The sequence below is a fragment of the Onychostoma macrolepis genome, chromosome 05 (assembly GCF_012432095.1).
Source record: "Onychostoma macrolepis isolate SWU-2019 chromosome 05, ASM1243209v1, whole genome shotgun sequence".
Taxonomy (NCBI): domain Eukaryota; kingdom Metazoa; phylum Chordata; class Actinopteri; order Cypriniformes; family Cyprinidae; genus Onychostoma; species Onychostoma macrolepis.
Window position 1 is genome coordinate 29,885,455 of NC_081159.1, and position 19,107 is coordinate 29,904,561.

Here is a 19,107-nt window from a genome sequence, read left to right on the forward strand (position 1 = left end):
ACCATTTGGATGATCCAGAGGAGTCGTGGGAGAAAGTCATGTGGTCAGATGAGACCAAAATAGAACTTTTTGGTCATAATTCCACTAAACGTGTTTGGAGGAAGAAGAATGATGAGTACCATCCCAAGAACACCATCCCTACTGTGAAGCATGGGGGTGGTAGCATCATGCTTTGGGGGTGTTTTTCTGCACATGGGACAGGGCGACTGCACTGTATTAAGGAGAGGATGTATTGCGAGATTTTGGGGAACAACCTCCTTCCCTCAGTTAGAGCATTGAAGATGAGTCGAGGTTGGGTCTTCCAACATGACAATGACCCGAAGCACACAGCCAGGATAACCAAGGAGTGGCTCTGTAAGAAGCATATCATGGTTCTGGCGTGGCCTAGCCAGTCTCCAGACCTAAACCCAATAGAGAATCTTTGGAGGGAGCTCAAACTCCATGTTTCTCAGCGACAGGCCAGACACCTGACTGATCTAGAGAAGATCTGTGTGGAGGAGTGGGCCAAAATCCCTCCTGCAGTGTGTGCAAACCTGGTGAAAAACTACAGGAAACGTTTGACCTCTGTAATTGCAAACAAAGGCTACTGTACCAAATATTAACATTGATTTTCTCAGGTGTTCAAATACTTATTTGCAGCTGTATCATACAAATAAATAGTTAAAAATCATACATTGTGATTTCTGGATTTTTTTTAGATTATGTCTCTCACAGTGGACATGCACCTACGATGACAATTTCAGACCCTCTATGATTTCTAAGTGGGAGAACTTGCAAAATAGCAGGGTGTTCAAATACTTATTTTCCTCACTGTATATATATATATATATATATATATATATATATATATATATATATGTATGTATGTATATGTATGTATTTTGTTTTTGCTTGTTCGAGGGTGTGAGAAATATTTTAAACTCCTAGTGTCCTGACATTGAGGAAATCACAATAACATTGATCACAACATCTAGGAAATCCATAGTTTCCCCACTAAATGAAATTGTAAACTTTGGATCTGTTGCAAAATTCCAATAATCATGAAAGGAGCTGCAGAGCTTGCAAATCCCCTTGAAACAGTACAAAGATATCATCAATGTAAAAGCTTGTGCAAAAGTAATCATAAAATGGGTTATTGGTTCTTTCAAATAACTGAAATTTGTAAATTTGCATAGTTAAGAGAATAATCAAAAATAAAAATAAAACACTGCATAGTCTTTGTTGTATGAATTAAATATAAATTGATTCTTATTAAAAATACAAAAGTTATTAAGCCAAAAGCAGTGAGCGATTCTCTCATCTTTTGTTGTTTAACTGACATTAATGACACAGCAGCAGCCAGCAGATATATTAGAGTGGTTTGACCAAGAATCTGTATCACCGTTTATTTAGGATTCTGGTGGTTTATCACGGTTTGTCCCTGACTGTGCCTTTATATGAATCAAGATTGCATGAATCAGTTTTATCCAAACAAACACACTACATTATAGTATAAGGTAGGAATGTACAATATTATCGGCTTAAAATGTAAATATCGGCATCGGCCCGATATGAAAAATTATGCAGATATGTCTTGCCAATAAGAGGATTAACTCACAAGTTCTCAGGGTATGTTAGCGATTAGATCACATCAACAGTGTGGTCATTCTTGAAGCGAACTTTTGCCTGAATGACAAAAACTCTTTTGTCTTAGACCATCTACAAATGTTAAATCTTACAATAACATTTTAAGGTTACCACTGCATCTTTCTGAAAAAAAAAAAAAATATATATATATATAAAAAATAAAATGCAGCGATTGATATTTAGTTGATTTATAATCATTTTCAAAGCTTTCAATGTACTGTGATCAGGGCTGTCCTTTGGGCAGTGCAACTGGTGCAACCACACCAGCCCCAACCCTCAGGAAAATATTTAAAATATTAATAATTTTGAAAAAATAAAGCATCATGATTTATTTCAGCATTTCAGTTGATTTTATTAGGTAACACCGTGTCTACACCGGACGTGAGCGGCGCAGTGTGACAAAGTACAATAGAACTCATTATAATCAGTGATGCTGTCTACACAAGAAGCGGTGCGGCGCAACAAATCCCCAACAGTAAACTGCTGCCGCATTCTATTTATGATGTGCTGACACAAATTTCAAATGATTTTCAACGGTCGCTTTGTCGCGTCCAGTGTAGGCACGGTGTAAGGAGTTAATTCAAAATAATTATCTGAGCCTTATAAGGGATAAATTAAATTTGTTTAAATTTTAAATTTCTGATTCTGACTCTGCTTTGAAGCTTTTGCACCTTATCAGTCACCTACCTAATTGCTAAAACACGGCGACAAGCCGAGAATGAGACAAGTTTTGAAAAAAAAAAACATGTCTGGGGCTGAAAAAAGGAGTAAAAAGAAGAAGAAAAAAACCCATAAATTAAAGGCATCCCTAGAAGGCTCATTGGATCGATTTATAAGACAACGTGTGGAAACAAGGACTGAGGAGTACGAAGAGAGAGAACAAGACGGAGACAGAGAGCGGGAAAAGGAGCAGGAAGATGGACATGCAGATGTGGGTTTAGATCAGTGTTTCCCAACCACTCGCGGCACACTAGTGTGCCGTGACAGGTTGTCGGGTGTGCCTCGTAACGCCATTGGATCCTCAAATTGTCAGTCAAACCTCATAACTCCACTCCGCCTCCATTCAGAATGAAGCGCCGCGCCGTTTGAAGACGGACGTCTACTTCTTCGCAATGCAAGGGTAAATAAAGAACTGATGTTTGAATAAGTACAGCGTTTCCTTTACTCAAGAAACGCCGTCTATAAATGCTAATGTTTTGTGTGTTTAAAGAGCAGAGTCTTAGCATTTGCTGTCTAGTTGTAGCCAATACACTTTTGTACGTTTTAAATATCCTGTGCATAGCGGTTCGTCTTTTATATCGTGAGATTTTGGCCAAATGTATTAACAGGGTTGCTGCAGGATTTTTAAGCTCAAATTTAAGACTTTTTAAGACCTTTTTTAAGACCTGCACAAATAAAATTAATACCATATGAGCAGGGTAGGGCAATGTCTATGGTAAACTGTAAAATGAATGTAAAAAGCATGATTTACAGTTCAGATAGAAGTTTTCACGAAACAAAAAGTTTTATAAAATTATACACTTCACGTTTCAGCCTTTAAACCATTTTTTAAGAAAATGGATGAGTCAAAAGTATTAATTATATTAATTTAAACAATTATCAATAAATTATTATATGTGACCCTGGACCACAAAACTAGTCTTAAGTCGCTGGGGTATATTTGTAGCAATAGCCAACAATACATTGTATGGGTCAAAATGATTGATTTTTCTTTTATGCCAAAAATCATAAGGGCATTAAGTAAAAATCATGTTCCATGAAGATATTTTGTAAATTTCCTACTGTAAATATATCAAAAGTAAATTTTTGATTAGTAATATGCATTGCTAAGAACTTCATTTGGACAACTTTAAAGGCGATTTTCTCAATATGTAGATTTTTTTGCACCCTCAGATTCCAGATTTTCAAATAGTTGTATCTCGGCCAAATGTTGTCCGATCCTAACAAAAATACATACATCAATGGAAAGCTCATTTATTCAGCTTTCAGATGATGCATAAATCTCAATTTTTAAAAATTGACACTCAAGACTGGTTTTGTGGTCCAGGGTCACATATTAATTAAATAACATACAAACACATTTTAGTGTTTAGAATTGTATAATTAATTATCTCCTTATCGATCCACCAGTTCACATTTACAGCTCTGCGTGTTTGCAGGGTAAAAACATGGGTCGATTTTTGCATTGGTCTGAACAAAAACAACCTGCAAACTGGAGGATGCAGTTCTAGGACTGCATAGAACCCTATTTTTTGGGACAGCACCATCTATTCCAACAGAGGAGACCTGATTCAAACATCAAAAAACAGATGAAAACAAACAGCACATCAGACGTGAAGCGCTGCAACTAATTAACTGAAGTCTCGCACAGACACAAGTCTTCTTTCCAAGAAATTGAATTTTAAACCAGAATATATTGAATATTGAAATAAATTAAGTTAAATATTTCAAGAGGGTTACCAACGGGTATGTTTAGAGTTAGGAGTTGGTTAGGACAATAATTAAGTGTATACAATTAAATAACTACATAATTCCTTAAAAATAATAATATACAGAATTGAATACCAAGTGCTATAAAATAGTATGAGCCACTAATATTCAGTCATTTAGCAGATGCTTTTATCTAAAGCGACTTATAAATGAGGACAATGGAAAAATCAACAAGAGCAATGATATGTAAGTGCTATAACAAGTCTCATTTAGCCTAACGCAGTACATGTAGCAAGATATTTTTTTTAATTATATAATAAATAAAAAGAAAGCATAGAATAGAAAAAGAATAGAGCAAGCTAGTGTTAGAGGCCTTTTTTGCTTTTGTTAATTGTATAATAAATAAAAAGAAAACTGAATACAAAAAGATTAGAAAAGCTAGTGTTAGTTTTTTTTTTTTTTTTTTTTTAAAGAATAGAATTAGAATAGAGAGAGGTGTGACATTCTTCATTCTCTCTTACATTCTTTTCGGCTCATTAAAAATTAATCTTGCTGCCACGTTCTGGATTAATTGTAAAGGTTTGATAGAACTGGCAGGAAGACCTGACACAATACATACATGCAAAAAATAAATAAATAAAATAAAATAATTAAAAAACAAACAAACAGCCAAAAAAAAAACTATAGGGTCCTAGAAATCCAGTTCTGAAACTACAGCCTCCTGTTACTCACAACAACAGCCCTATTGAACATGCAGATTCATTCTCTGCCAGCAGGAGGCGCTTCCGAACGGTTTCCCCGGTGACGCCAGAACACAAAGCAGCGCAGAACCGGACTTTAAAAAGGTGCAGCTCATATTTTATTTATAGCCTTTTGAAGTTTAATCGTCACATTAAGCTGTATGGCGATTCTAGTCTGTACCCAAATTTAAGACCTCTTGAAATCATAATTAAGACAATTTAAGACTTTTTATGACCTTAAATTTGATAAAGTAAATTTAAGACCTTTTAAGACTTTTTAAGGACCCGCGGGAACCCTGATTAAACAACAAGAGAAACTGAAACGTTGAGAAGTGGATCGTAAAAACGATTTTTTACATATCAAAACTGTGCCGCGGCAGAAAAAAAGGTTGGGAAACACTGGTTTAGATGACGTTGTCACTCCTCCTGATGAGGGAAAAAATGGCCTTGGTAGTGCCAGGGATGGGCAGTATTTCAAAATACATGTATGTAAAATACGTATTTGAAATACAAAATACTATTTTGTATTTAAATACCTTTGAGAAAAATCTAATGTATTTTGTATTTAAATACATCTAATCTTAGCAGTTTTGTATTTTCAAAATACATAAAATACTTTTTGCCAATTTTTTTTTAAAGTTAAGTAAACATCACTTTTTACAGTGTAAGGAAATAAGGAATAATACTGCCTTCGTGTGCTATCAAAATGTCCTACTTCCAATTTCAGAAGTCCTGATTACAAGCTTGTCGCATTCAAGTGCTTTGCTGTTGGAAAGAATAGGAATCGTGGAGGACGCCAGGTTTCCTGGGAAAATCTTATTAAAGCCAAAATTGTAGATATTTAAGATATTTAATTTTGAATAAAATGTAGCATCCCATTTGTTGACAAGTATATCATCATTCACAGTTCTATCTTTACAGTTAGCTTGTTGATGATTCTGAAATTTTAGTCAAATACATGCTGTTTTGCTGTGTATAAACCATATAAAATGCTTGAAATGGTTATTGCACTACTATGTGCATGACTTTAACATTAAAACAAGGTGATCTTGCTTTTCTGGGAAAAGAAGCATACCTGTTCCCAGCAGGTAAAAAAGACCACTAGCAAGGGGAACATAGCATTAGCACTAGTCAGTCTTGTTGGTCAGATTTTGGTTTTATCAACTAGCTAGTCAAATGTGTTCATTAAACTTTAATCATTACTGCTTGCTATGGTGATATGACAATATACAGGGGCATCTCAATAAATTAGAATGTCGTGGAAAAGTTAATTAATTTCAGTAATTCAACTCAAATTGTGAAACTCGTGTATTAAATATATTCAATGCACACAGACTGAAGTAGTTTAAGTCTTTGGTTCTTTTAATTGTGATGATTTTGGCTCACATTTAACAAAACCCCACCAATTCGCTATCTCAACAAATTAGAATATGGTGACATGCCAATCCGCTAATCAACTCAAAACACCTGCAAAAGTTTCCTGAGCCTTCAAAATGGTCTCTCAGTTTGGTTCACTAGGCTACACAATCATGGGGAAGACTGTTGATCTGACAGTTGTCCAGAAGACAATCATTGACACCCTTCACAAGGAGGGTAAGCCACAAACATTCATTGCCAAAGAAGCTGGCTGTTCACAGAGTGCTGTTTTCAAGCATGTTAATAGAAAGTTGAGTGGAAGGAAAAAGTGTGGAAGGAAAAAGTGTGGAAGAAAAAGATGCACAACCAACTGAGATAACCGCAGTCTTATGAGGATTGTCAAGCAAAATCGATTCAAGAATTTGAGTGAACTTCACAAGGAATGGACTGAGGCTGGGGTCAAGGCATCAAGAGCCACCACACACAGACGTGTCAAGGATATTTGGCTACAGTTGTTGTATTCCTCTTGTTAAGCCACTCCTGAACCACAGACAACGTCAGAGGCGTCTTACCTGGACTAAGGAGAAGAAGAACTGGACTGTTGCCCAGTGGTCCAAAGTCCTCTTTTCAGATGAGAGCAAGTTTAGTATTTTTTTTATTTGGAAACCAAGGTCCTAGAGTCTGGAGGAAGGGTGGAGAAGCTCATAGCCCGAGTTGCTTGAAGTCCAGTGTTAAGTTTCCACAGTCTGTGATGATTTGGGGTGCAATGTCATCTGCTGGTGTTGGTCCATTGTGTTTTTTGAAAACTAAAGTCACTGCACCTGTTTACCAAGAAATTTTGGAGCACTTCATGCTTCCTTCTGCTGACCAGATTTTTAAAGATGCTGATTTCATTTTCCAGCAGGATTTGGCACCTGCCCACACTGCCAAAAGCACCAAAAGTTGGTTAAATGACCATGGTGTTGGTGTGCTTGACTGGCCAGCAAACTCACCAGACCTGAACCCCATAGAGAATCTATGGGGTATTGTCAAGAGGAAAATGAGAAACAAGAGACCAAAAAATGCAGATGAGCTGAAGGCCACTGTCAAAGAAACCTGGGCTTCCATACCACCTCAGCAGTGCCACAAACTGATCACCTCCATGCCACGCCGAATTGAGGCAGTATTTAAAGCAAAAGGAGCCCCTACCAAGCATTGAGTACATATACAGTAAATGAACATACTTTCCAGAAAACCAACAATTCACTAAAAACATTTTTTTTATTGGTCTTATGAAGTATTCTAATTTGTTGATATAGTGAATTGGTGGGTTTTTATTAAATGTGAGCCAAAATCATCACAATTAAAAGAACCAAAGACTTAAACTACTTCAGTCTGTGCATTGAATTTATTTAATCCACGAGTTTCACAATTTGAGTTGAATTACTGAAATAAATGAACTTTTCCACGACATTCTAATTTATTGAGATGCACCTGTAGTTATTAAAACTATCTGCCACTGTCACCTTTTCTGCTGTGACATTATTCCCCAAATCAAGTGTTATGTTACTAGTTTTTGTTTTCAACCTGCTACTGTAGCCTAGCTGCTTGAGGGACTTCCATAACTTGCTTGAATCATTTCTATATTCCACAATTTTCTCATTAAAATAAGCCTTTTTAGCATTGACCACTAATCTGTTCACTTCATTTCTCACCATCATCATCCTTGTTTCTCCTAAATGTGCCATACTTCTTATTTCTCAACCTAATAGCCTCGAGAATATCATCATTTATCCAGGGTTCTGTCCTCTGTTTAACTCTTACTACTTTAAATGGTGCTAAATTGTCTACAGCTTCTAAAAACATACATTTAAATATAAAACATGCTTTATCAACATCATTACATTGCAACACAGCGGCAAACGGGCATTGATGAATTCTGTAATATTCTAAAATATGTAATATATGGATTTTTAATTAAATCGACACACTAGCTATTATTGATGAAAAATGTTTAAAATATTGTTTGTATATTTTAATTTTTTTTCCTTCTGTCGATCTATTCACTGAAAGAACCATATATGGCTTGAGAGCCTATGGTTTCTGAACAGACTGTAATATCAGTCATCAAGCAAAACGCACCCGTATCTACGCCTCAGATTGACGGATATGTAAAAATAAACAGGAATTTTCAGACTTTTGAGCGATTAGTTACCGTTTTGTACACATTGTCATGTTAATTAGAATTCAAATGCATTTTGTTTTATTGACCACAATTATCATTGCTATTTGCCTGAGAGGGGCACTTTTGAATAATTTTGAAAAAGGGCAGGGGCTCGAGCCCCCAAAGCCCCCCCCCCCTTCTGCACGTGCCTGCTGAATGGAGGATGACAGAAAGCCGCAGCAGAGAGAAGAGTTTACGTGACCTTGAATTTAATGACTTAAAGGGATACTCCAAAAAGTATTCTCGTCGCATCATAAAATTCAAGTCAAGTCACCTTTATTTATATAGCGCTTTTAACAATACAGATTCTGTCAAAGCACTTAACAGTTTCAAATTGGAGGATAGAGTGTCAGTAATGTATAATGATAAGATTAAACACTCAATTTTCAGTTAAAGGCATTTCATTATTGAATTCAGAGATGTCATTGTCTAGCTCAGTTTAGTTTAAATAGTATCTGTGCAATCAAATCGGCGATAATCGCTAGAAATTAAGTGTCCCCTTAAATTCAGATTGCACGTCTGATGGCAGACGGACTGTTTTGACGATGTCTTTCATACTTTTATGGACCTTGACAGTGCAATTTACTATGCAGTCAATGGGACAGTCACAAGCCTCCTGGTTTTCATCTAAAATATCTTAAATTGTGTTCCGAATACGAAAGAAGCTTCTACGGGTTTAGAACAACATGGGGGTAAGTTATTAATGACATCATTTTCATTTTGGGGTGGAGTATCCCTTTAAATATTCATCTGCACCTCACATTGAAGATGGCGGCACGCTCAGACGCAGCAGCTTCTCCGGGTCCCAAAGACGGTGCTTTTATGTCTTTTAATGTCATCTGTTCGTCTCCAAACAATATCAGTTTACCGCTAATTCATCGAGAGATCACTCCGGGATACATCTACGATCGCCAAAGCCTTTTGGATATCGACAACATATACAAACACAAACTCTCGCCAGCGGCTACTGAGAAGCTACGAGGCCTTTGTTTCCTGCTGGAGCCGGACCTCGAGACCACGGCCTCGCCTACTGACGCTACCCGCACAAGGCGGCGTCGCAAGCGGTGTGAGAGAGGACGGAAGCGCGGTAAGCGCAGAGGTATACGAGCCAGGCTAAGGGCTAACCCCACAAGACCGGCTCTTCCAACACTCATGCTCTCAAACGTTCGCTCTCTGGAAAACTGGACTTAATTCAACTCAGTCGGTCTACACAGCATGAGGCAAGGGATTGTTGTGTGTTTGTTTTCACTGAAACATGGCTAAACGACAACATCCCGGACTCCGCCATTCAGCTGCACGGGCTAACCTGCTACAGAGCGGACAGAGATTCATCACTGTCTGGTAAGACTCGTGGGGGTGGCTTGTGTGTGTACGTCAACAAAAAATTATGTAACAATGCTGTGGAAGTGACAAAACACTGTTCATCACTGGTGGAGTTTATGTTTGTGAAGTGTCGACCGTTCTATCTGCCGCGGGAGTTCACGGCCATTGTTATTGTCGCGATTTACATTCCCCCGTGTGCAAACGCTAAGGACGCGCTTCGTGAACTGTACAGCGCCATCAGCGAACAACAAACAAATAACCCCGACGGTTTTTTCATCATAGCCAGTGACTTCAACCACGCAAACCTAATGACAGTTTTGCCAAAGTTCTACCAACATGTGAACTTTGCAACAAGGGGAAATAACACACTGGACTTTGTTTACACAACAGAAAAGAACGCTTACAAAGCCGAACCCCGCCCCCACCTCGGGTACTCGGACCACATCTCTGTTATGCTAATCCCAGCATACAGACCACTTCTCAAACTTGCCAAACCGGTTCTAAAGCAGATCACGGTATGGCCAGAAAATGCTTCCTCAGCACTGCAGGACTGCTTCCAGGACACAGACTGGAACATGTTTAAAGAGGCGGCCACCTACAACAACCACACAGACCTGCAGGAGTACACTGAAACTGTGACTGCCTACATCAAAAAGTGCACTGTCACCAAGACCATCACCACACGCACCAACCAGAAGCCATGGATGACAGCAGAGGTTCGTGGGCTGCTAAAGACCAGAGATGAAGCCTTCAGATCAGGAGATAAAGCAGCCCTCAAAACAGCAAGAGCCAATCTGTCCCGCAGCATCAAAAATGCAAAACGGTCATATGCTAAACTAATTTGTTTCATGAATATGACTTAACCTGGAGGACGCGCTCAGTCATTCAGGCTGTCTGTCTCTCTCTTGCACGCACGCGCTGTTTAGGCATGTTTTGTGCTGTTGCTCGTGGTCATCATCCCTAATAAATAAAAGATTTATTCATGCTTGGGTGTCGGCGGTGAATCCGGTGGCGAGAAATCCCCTACCACTATCTGCAAACTGGCATTTCAGATCTGCCTCCATTTTGTTAGTAAGGCCCCAACTTCCATCGATCCAATCAATTTCTGAAGGACGAAATAGCAACTTCCGTTTCATGCCGACTTTAATATCATACATATCCCACTCTTTATTTTCTCATTCATGCATGTTTCTTTCTCTCTTAGGTGTATATAACTTTCAGGTAGTACTGTACTACGCAGATATATTTGCATTCCACAAAATAAACGATACAGCAAAATTTCTAATGATATACACTTTATAACATGGAAACAATATATACCGTCATACCACCCAGTCCTACTTTATTCTTATGAAAATACCCCCAAATTTTATGCTCTTAATCTTGTGGCAGTTTTTCCTCCATGGTATCAAAAATGGTATCAAAAATGTATCCTTTTAAAGGTATCGTATCAAACTTCTAGTAGCGTGACAACGCTAATATAGTTTTCTACACCATATTTCTTTTTAAAATATGTTGGTGGTTCTTGGGATAGATTATACTTGTCTAGGAGAGTCCTGGAATGAAAAAAGCTTGGGAACCCCTAACCTATTGTACTGGTTGTAGCCATGTTACACTGGCTAATAAAACAGTTGTAGCAGATATAAGTAGTCCATGAATATACTCACACCCTCAGAGATGAAGGTACTGAACCTTGGCAGCATCTGGTACAGCCCTGGGTCTGTTGCTATGCTCTGCAGTGCTTCCTGTTGGCAGAATAACAACAAAATATATACATTATGTCAAAGTGAAAGAAAAAAAAAAAGATCACTAATACATCATGATGTTGTCAGACATGCAAAACACAACTGAATGGCACAGGGACAACCATTTGACTTTAATTACCATTTTCAGGTGTAGAAACTTAATGGAGTCCTAATATGCTTTTTTACATTTTCAACTTTCAGGCATGATGTTTTTGCATGAACAAAAAATAAAAATCAGCAAAAAGTCAAGCACAAAGTCTACTCTAAGGGGAGTTATTTTCTATTATCAGTAGGCACTGTTTCTGGACTCCCTCAATCACCTCAGTCTTTTCAGGAGCATGCACATACAGGAGCATAAAAAAATATGAGGGGGCAAGGCAGGTTGAGTTGCCATAGTAGTGTGCTGTCGCCATGTCCAAGAGACGCTGTTTCACAAATATAATGATACACATGCAGCTGCTTATGTTGGCAGACATCACCAACTGTGTTTATGTGAATTTTGAGTGTTTTGACATAACACACTGTGTGTATTTTACAGTTGATGCAAAAGAGCCAGCTTTCTGTGCAGGCAGAAATATATCAGACGTTTAAAAGGACAATTCTTTAAATGTATGTAAAGAATAAACTTTTCGTGATGATGAAGAACTGCAATGTCATGTCAGTTTCAGTGCAATGATATCAAAAACAAAAAAATGTGTTATTGCCAGAGTTTTGTGTTGTTTATTTTGTTTGTTGATGCCAGAGTATCAAGGCACAAAGTGTAAAGGCTTTTCTGGAAAGGGGGTGGAGAGGAGCAGCTCATTGGCATTTGAAAAAAAGACAAGGAAACAACATATTCTTGTTTCCATCCAAAAAGTGGTATTTACAGCATGGAATAACAGATGTTCTGTGGTGTATTTCGAGCTGAAACTGCAAAAATACATTTTGACACTTACAGTGGGCACGGAAAGTATTCAGACCCCCTTAAATTTTTCACTCTTTGTTATATTGCAGCCATTTGCTAAAATCATTTAAATAATTTTTTTTTTTCCTCATTAATGTACACACAGCACCCCATATTGACAGAAAAAACACAGAATTGTTGACATTTTTGCAGATTTATTAAAAAAGAAAAACTGAAATATCACATGGTCCTAAGTATTCAGACCCTTTGCTGTGACACTCATATATTTAACTCAGGTGCTGTCCATTTCTTCTGATCATCCTTGAGATGGTTCTACACCTTCATCTGAGTCCAGCTGTGTTTGATTATACTGATTGGACTTGATTAGGAAAGCCACACATCTGTCTATATAAGACCTTACAGCTCACAGTGCATGTCAGAGCAAATGAGAATCATGAGGTCAAAGGAACTGCCTGAAGAGCTCAGAGACAGAATTGTGGCAAGGCACAGATCTGGCCAAGGTTACAAAAAACTTTCTGCTGCACTTAAGGTTCCTAAGAGCACAGTGGCCTCCATAATCCTTAAATGGAAGATGTTTGGGACGACCAGAACCCTTCCTAGAGCTGGCCGTCCGTCCGTCACTGTGGCTGAGCTCCAGAGATGCAGTCGGGAGATGGGAGAAAGTTGTAGAAAGTCAACCATCACTGCAGCCCTCCAACAGTCGGGGCTTTATGGCAGAGTGGCCCCGACGGAAGCCTCTCCTCAGTGCAAGACACATGAAAGCCTGCATGGAGTTTGCTAAAAAACACCTGAAGGACTCCAAGATGGTGAGAAATAAAATTCTCTCGTCTGATGAGACCAAGATAGAACTTTTTGGCCTTAATTCTAAGCGGTATTGTGGAGAAAACCAGGCACTGCTCATCACCTGTCCAATACAGTCCCAACAGTGAAGCATGGTGGTGGCAGCATCATGCTGTGGGGGTGTTTTTCAGCTGCAGGGACAGGACGACTGGTTGCAATCGAGGGAAAGATGGATGCGGCCAAGTACAGGGATATCCTGGACGAAAACCTTCTCCAGAGTGCTCAGGACCTCAGACTGGGCCGAAGGTTTACCTTCCAACAAGACAATGACCCTAAGCATACAGCTAAAATAGCGAAGGAGTGGCTTCACAACAACTCCGTGACTGTTCTTGAATGGCCCAGCCAGAGCCCTGACTTAAACCCAATTGAGCATCTCTGGAGAGACCTAAAAATGGCCGTCCACCAACGTTTACCATCCAACCTGACAGAACTGGAGAGGATCTGCAAGGAGGAATGGCAGAGGATCCCCAAATCCAGGTGTGAAAAACTTTTTGCATCTTTCCCAAAAAGACTCATGGCTGTATTAGATCAAAAGGGTGCTTCTACTAAATACTGAGCAAAGGGTATGAATACTTAGGACCATGTGATATTTCAGTTTTTCTTTTTTAATAAATCTGCAAAAATGTCAACAATTCTGTGTTTTTCTGTCAATATGGGGTGCTGTGTGTACATTAATGAGGAAAAAAATTAACTTAAATGATTTTAGCAAATGGCTGCAATATAACAAAGAGTGAAAAATTTAAGGGGGTCTGAATATTTTCCGTACCCACTGTACCTGAGACTTCATTATATTATATCTTGTAAAAAGTGCATAATATGACACTAAGTTTGGACCCTGGGCGCACACACACACATACCGCTCTTTTGGCTTCACAGGATCCCACACAAGCTTCGGTGATTTCTTTATAGTACAGCTGCTGCTCTACAGAGAGCTCATGTGTGCTACGCGGCTTCATCCGCATCTTCTCTTTTCCTGAAACACCATGAGAGAGAAGAGTGACTAAGGTAGGAAAATTAGTAGAATAAAAATAACTAAAACACCAAAGGCACCTATTTGGCTGAACTAATTTCTGACCTTTGACTTCAGCAGAGCTTACACTCTGACCCTTGGCCTGGATAGAGCCTTCCTCTTCCTGTCCAGGTTTGACAGCTTTGAGTGGCTCTGTGGAATCTGTCTTTTGCTGCTCTTTAGGAACTGAGGTGAAGATAAAGGGTAAGGAAAGACAATGACAAAATTATTATTTTTCACATTTGTTTTTCATATAATATTCTCAGAATGGGATACTAGTGTACTAATGCATACATGCACAGTATATAACATATACTGCATGCTTTTTTAAAGCTCATGTAAACGCTCATCACACCAAGATGAATGCTCAGAGCAATATACATCTGAATGAATGGAAGTTAATGCATCTTTTCAGACCAACTCAAATGTTCACATGATGTCAATGTGACAGACGGGTTCTGAATTTATTTTCAATTGCGCTGCAAAAAGAAACAGGACAACAACAATGTGTGCAGTGCTGCCTCTAAGTGTGTGTATGTTTGTCATTATTACATCATTTTGAACATAGAACACAAAAGCAATTATGACAAATATCAGTCATGGGGTAGACATTTTTACCGGTAGACACAATAAACAAAGAAATTTGTCAACCGGTAGAAATTTTGGACTATCATCTCTATCGTCTATTTCCATACTGCACTATTACAAAAGTTTGTCATTTGAATGAGTTTTTTTTAGCACTGCGGTTAAAAAACAAGTGTTTTAAACCCTTTGAGTGCCATAAGCAGCAAAAAATGTGGTATAAATGAGCACGGCCTCATATACCTGAAACGCTCACATATAAAGCAGCTTCTCACTTTTTGTACTTAACATTCAAGTACTATTTTAAGTCCTATTTTTATTTTTAGTGCTTTACATTTCAATTGTGTCTTTGTTCTATTGCAAATTTTTGCCCTATCGCTTGTAATTAGTTTCTTTGTTCTTTTCACTACTGACTGAGCACACCTCGCTTCTCAGAACGATGAGCTTTGTAAAAATCGGCGCGTTTCAGAAAGGCAGGGCATAGAGGAGCAACAATAATGTACAGTATGTGGAAAATAATGTGTTTTTTGAAAATCGAACCGCGTAAACACATTGTATTACACCAAATACACAAAATAATGTTCTTTTTAGCAACATCATATGACCCTTTTAAAAAAACAGGAAGGGGGCAAAAACCTTTTCACATCGTTCAGTATGAGGCTTTCGCTTCGGTACGCATTACAAACCGAACGATTCGATGGACTAAACCTATTACAGCATATAGCATATTAGGTTACAGGCCTGGATTGGCTAATCAGGAGCATCGGAAGGATGCCCAGTGGGCTGGTGTTACGAGATTTTCGGTTTCCGAGATTTTCTGTTTCAGTGGGCGGAGCATATATGAGTATTAATGAGTTTCCCGGACATGCGCGTGGAGCTGACAATTTCAGTTTACGCTCCTTGTATCTCAGCAGGTTTAATGGAATATTTTTAAATATTTTCAGCGTTGTGCAAACATATGCCTAAACAACATTTGTTCATGATTTTGTAACAGTTTATAATGTTTTTATTAATTTGCACGTTTTCTGCAGTCGTCCCTGACCGAATGATAGGCATTCGTTGTGTAATATTAGGATAAAGCACAGCAAACCTCAGCTAGTTGTACTGATTTCAGTTTGTTGTGCTGCAGCTTAGCTTGCAATGCTTTAAAACTGTCTGCTATTGTTATCTTTTGAGTGCAACAGCTGAAATAAACTTGTATCTGTGGACTAATCATTTTTAATCTATCCTGGTGTGATTCTTCAAACTGTTTGACTTATATTTACAAAATGAACAGGAATCCAAGACCACACACATGGATGAAAGTGTTCCTTTAATACATAAGCAAAATTTTGGATTAAACAAAATTGTATGGACAAAAGTGTATAAAGTAGCCTATATTTGGTACACTGCAAATGAGAAAACAAATAGGATTACTTCATGGCATTTTTTTGGAATAGAATATGCAACTAATTTGATGTTAACATGATTTTATTAACAACAATAACACATATATACATACATATATATATATATATATATATATATATATATATATATATATATAATTTAATGTATGTCTATTATATGTATGTCTGCACTATGTCTGTATTATTATTTTTTTCTTTGCACTGGTAGCTCCTGTCACCAAGACAAATTCCTTGTGTATGTAAACACACTTGGCAATAAAGCTCTGATTCTGATTAGCCTACTGTTCTAAGGCTTTAAGATTTTTCGATTTTTCCTCTTCAGTGTCATTGGATCTTTCAGCATTAACTCTAATATGCTGATTTGCTGCTCAAGAAACATTTCTGATTATTATCAGAGTTGAAAATTGTTGTGCTTAATGAAGTGTGGAAACCATTACACAGTAACAGGATTCCTTGATGAACTGAAAGTTCTACAGTATTTATTTGAAATGGAAACCTTTTGTAACATTATAAATGTACTTACTGTCGTTTTTAATTAATTTACTGCATCCCTGTCAAACAAAAGCATACATTTCTTAAAAAATAAAAATAATATTAATACTAAAAATACAACAACATAGTAATCCCAAAATCTTTGAATGGTAATGTCGTTAGTCAAATGCCAGAATCAAGTTTAGAAATATGTTGTTGTTTTACCTCTCTTACATATGATCTTAGAATAACTTTATTATGTGTCATGTTTTTATACAGCAGATCCAACAAGGATATTTACAATCACACTCTTTTCTCCTATGTAGTCTTGTTTTGGTGCATAAATCTTTTCAGTTTGTAACAAGAATTCAATAGTGATTCATACTCAAAATTGAGGAAAACTTATATTAATGACATACTCCATGACTAAATTTTCCTGGATTTTGAGTGTGAATCATTATTGAATTCATATTTTTAAAAACAAAATGTCACTGTCTCACATAATATCAAACTTCCACACCAACACACATTATAGCAACATCTAGATATCAAAAGATAGTCAAGGCCACAATCCAATCTTTATTCCACTTTATATGTAATAGAAAAGTGCCTCTATTCTTCTAATTCTTCTTAGGCCACTGATATGGTGGTGAATGTTTTTTCATTCATTGCCAGAGGATGACCGTTTTAAAACATAAAAGGTAACAGAAGAGTATAACAATAAATAATTGAAACGGTTGTTGGTTCACATGTCTACATCTGCACTACTATTGGAAATCAGTGTAGACATAATCATCCAGGTGTTCTGGGATTCTTGGTTTCACTGTGCAAGGGAAACCTTACACCTTTACTTGTGATCATCTTAATTTATGTTTGTACAAATGTTTAAATATTATATATGAGAAACATGAAAAAAAACAATGACAATTTCAGCAATTTTTTTTTTCAGCAGTTAGTTTATAACCAAACAACACGGAGAATGTTTAACAGAGTAAGTTAAGACATGGATCATCACACCCTATACAAAAATATGTCCGCAGATACATTCATATAGCCTAGGTTTATTTCATTTGTAGCAGGCATAATGTATTCAACAAATTATAACAATTAATAAGACACGGTTTTAAAGCTTTGCGAGCAACAAATGAACAGCACAACGAACTGAAATCAATGTATACCAACTGGTTTGCGGTGATTTATCCTAACATTGCACAAAGAATGCCTGCAATCATTCAGTCAGGGACGACTGCACAAAACATGCAAGGTTTGTGTGAACAAAACACTGCAAACTAATCAAAACTGTTACGAAATGATGAACAAATGTAGTTTAGGTATAGGTTTATGCAACGCTGTAAATATATTTACCTTTTTTAAAGAATGTTCCATTAAACCTGCCAAGATACAAGGAGCGTAAACTGAAATGGTCAGTTCCACGCGCATATCCGGGAAACTCATTAATATTCATATATGCTCCGCCCACAGAAACACCAGTCTGTTTTTTTGGCCGTGAGGGCCGGCACTGTCATTGGTCGCCACTGGTTGAAATATGGATGTCCGTATTTAAAGTGGAAATGAAGCAGTCAGTCAAGTTTACATTATTTAGGAAAATAACTTCCATTTTAATAAAAAAAATATATATATAATAAACATGATAAATGTAACCATTTTAAAGAAAAAAGGTTGTTTTGTTATAGCTTTTGGAGCAAGGGCACCGCCATCTTGCAGTACCACAACGGGGTTGGTTCGCTCCGATGGCCAGTATAGTAATATAAGCATTTCTTTAAATTTTGAACGCACACTTGTTTTGAAATGGAGGAAGATGACCTTAAAAGCACTGTTGAGTCCATAATAAGTGCAATTGCTTATGCATTTGAGTTGATACGGCGATGGGGCCGAGCAGTATTAGGGGTTGGAGAAGTCGTGAACCTGCTGGTTTGGGGTAAAGTGCAGATTGGAAACAATACTCGTTTACGTGACTAGTCTAAAAGCTAGAAACCCCCAAAAAATGGCAAAAGAAAAAAAACTGTGCATGTATAACAGCCTACACTTGAAATATGTAATATTTGCATCACACGGTCAAATCCCTCAATGAAATCTGCTAAAAATAGGTCACGATTATGCCATATGCTTGCCTCACGTTATCATCGTTTAATTTTAGGCGGTCGTTAAACAGAAAATAAGGAAGAGCATACACTCAACATAAACCAGTGCATAGCTTATTTATTCAGATCAGCTGGAGCAATGCAGAAATGGAAAATAGACTGACAGAATTCTTCATTTTCATATAACGTTAGCCAACATATTAAAACACAAGTCAAAAACAATAGGAAAGTTTATCAAGGAATAGCATTAAAACGGCTTTTAAAAATATGTTGGCTATATTGTCTAAAAACAAAACAATGCTTGTTTTACTTACTCAGACCATGCGCATTTGTTCAGTGAATTTAACATGATAACGTGGTCTGGCGA

At 37.5% G+C, this 19,107-nt stretch overlaps 1 protein-coding gene across 2 annotated transcripts in view; it reads right to left on the minus strand.

Annotated features, from left to right (window-relative positions):
- Nucleotides 1-19,107, minus strand: part of taf6 (TAF6 RNA polymerase II, TATA box binding protein (TBP)-associated factor) — a 111,889-nt gene that overhangs the window by 65,881 nt on the left and 26,901 nt on the right. For both annotated transcript variants that reach the window (XM_058776696.1, XM_058776694.1), the window contains exons 6-8: nucleotides 14,243-14,362; nucleotides 14,025-14,140; nucleotides 11,346-11,423 (exon numbers count right to left, since the gene is read on the minus strand). In XM_058776696.1, coding sequence (XP_058632679.1) covers nucleotides 11,346-11,423; nucleotides 14,025-14,140; nucleotides 14,243-14,362 — 314 coding nt within the window. The remainder of the gene's footprint in view (nucleotides 1-11,345; nucleotides 11,424-14,024; nucleotides 14,141-14,242; nucleotides 14,363-19,107) is intronic.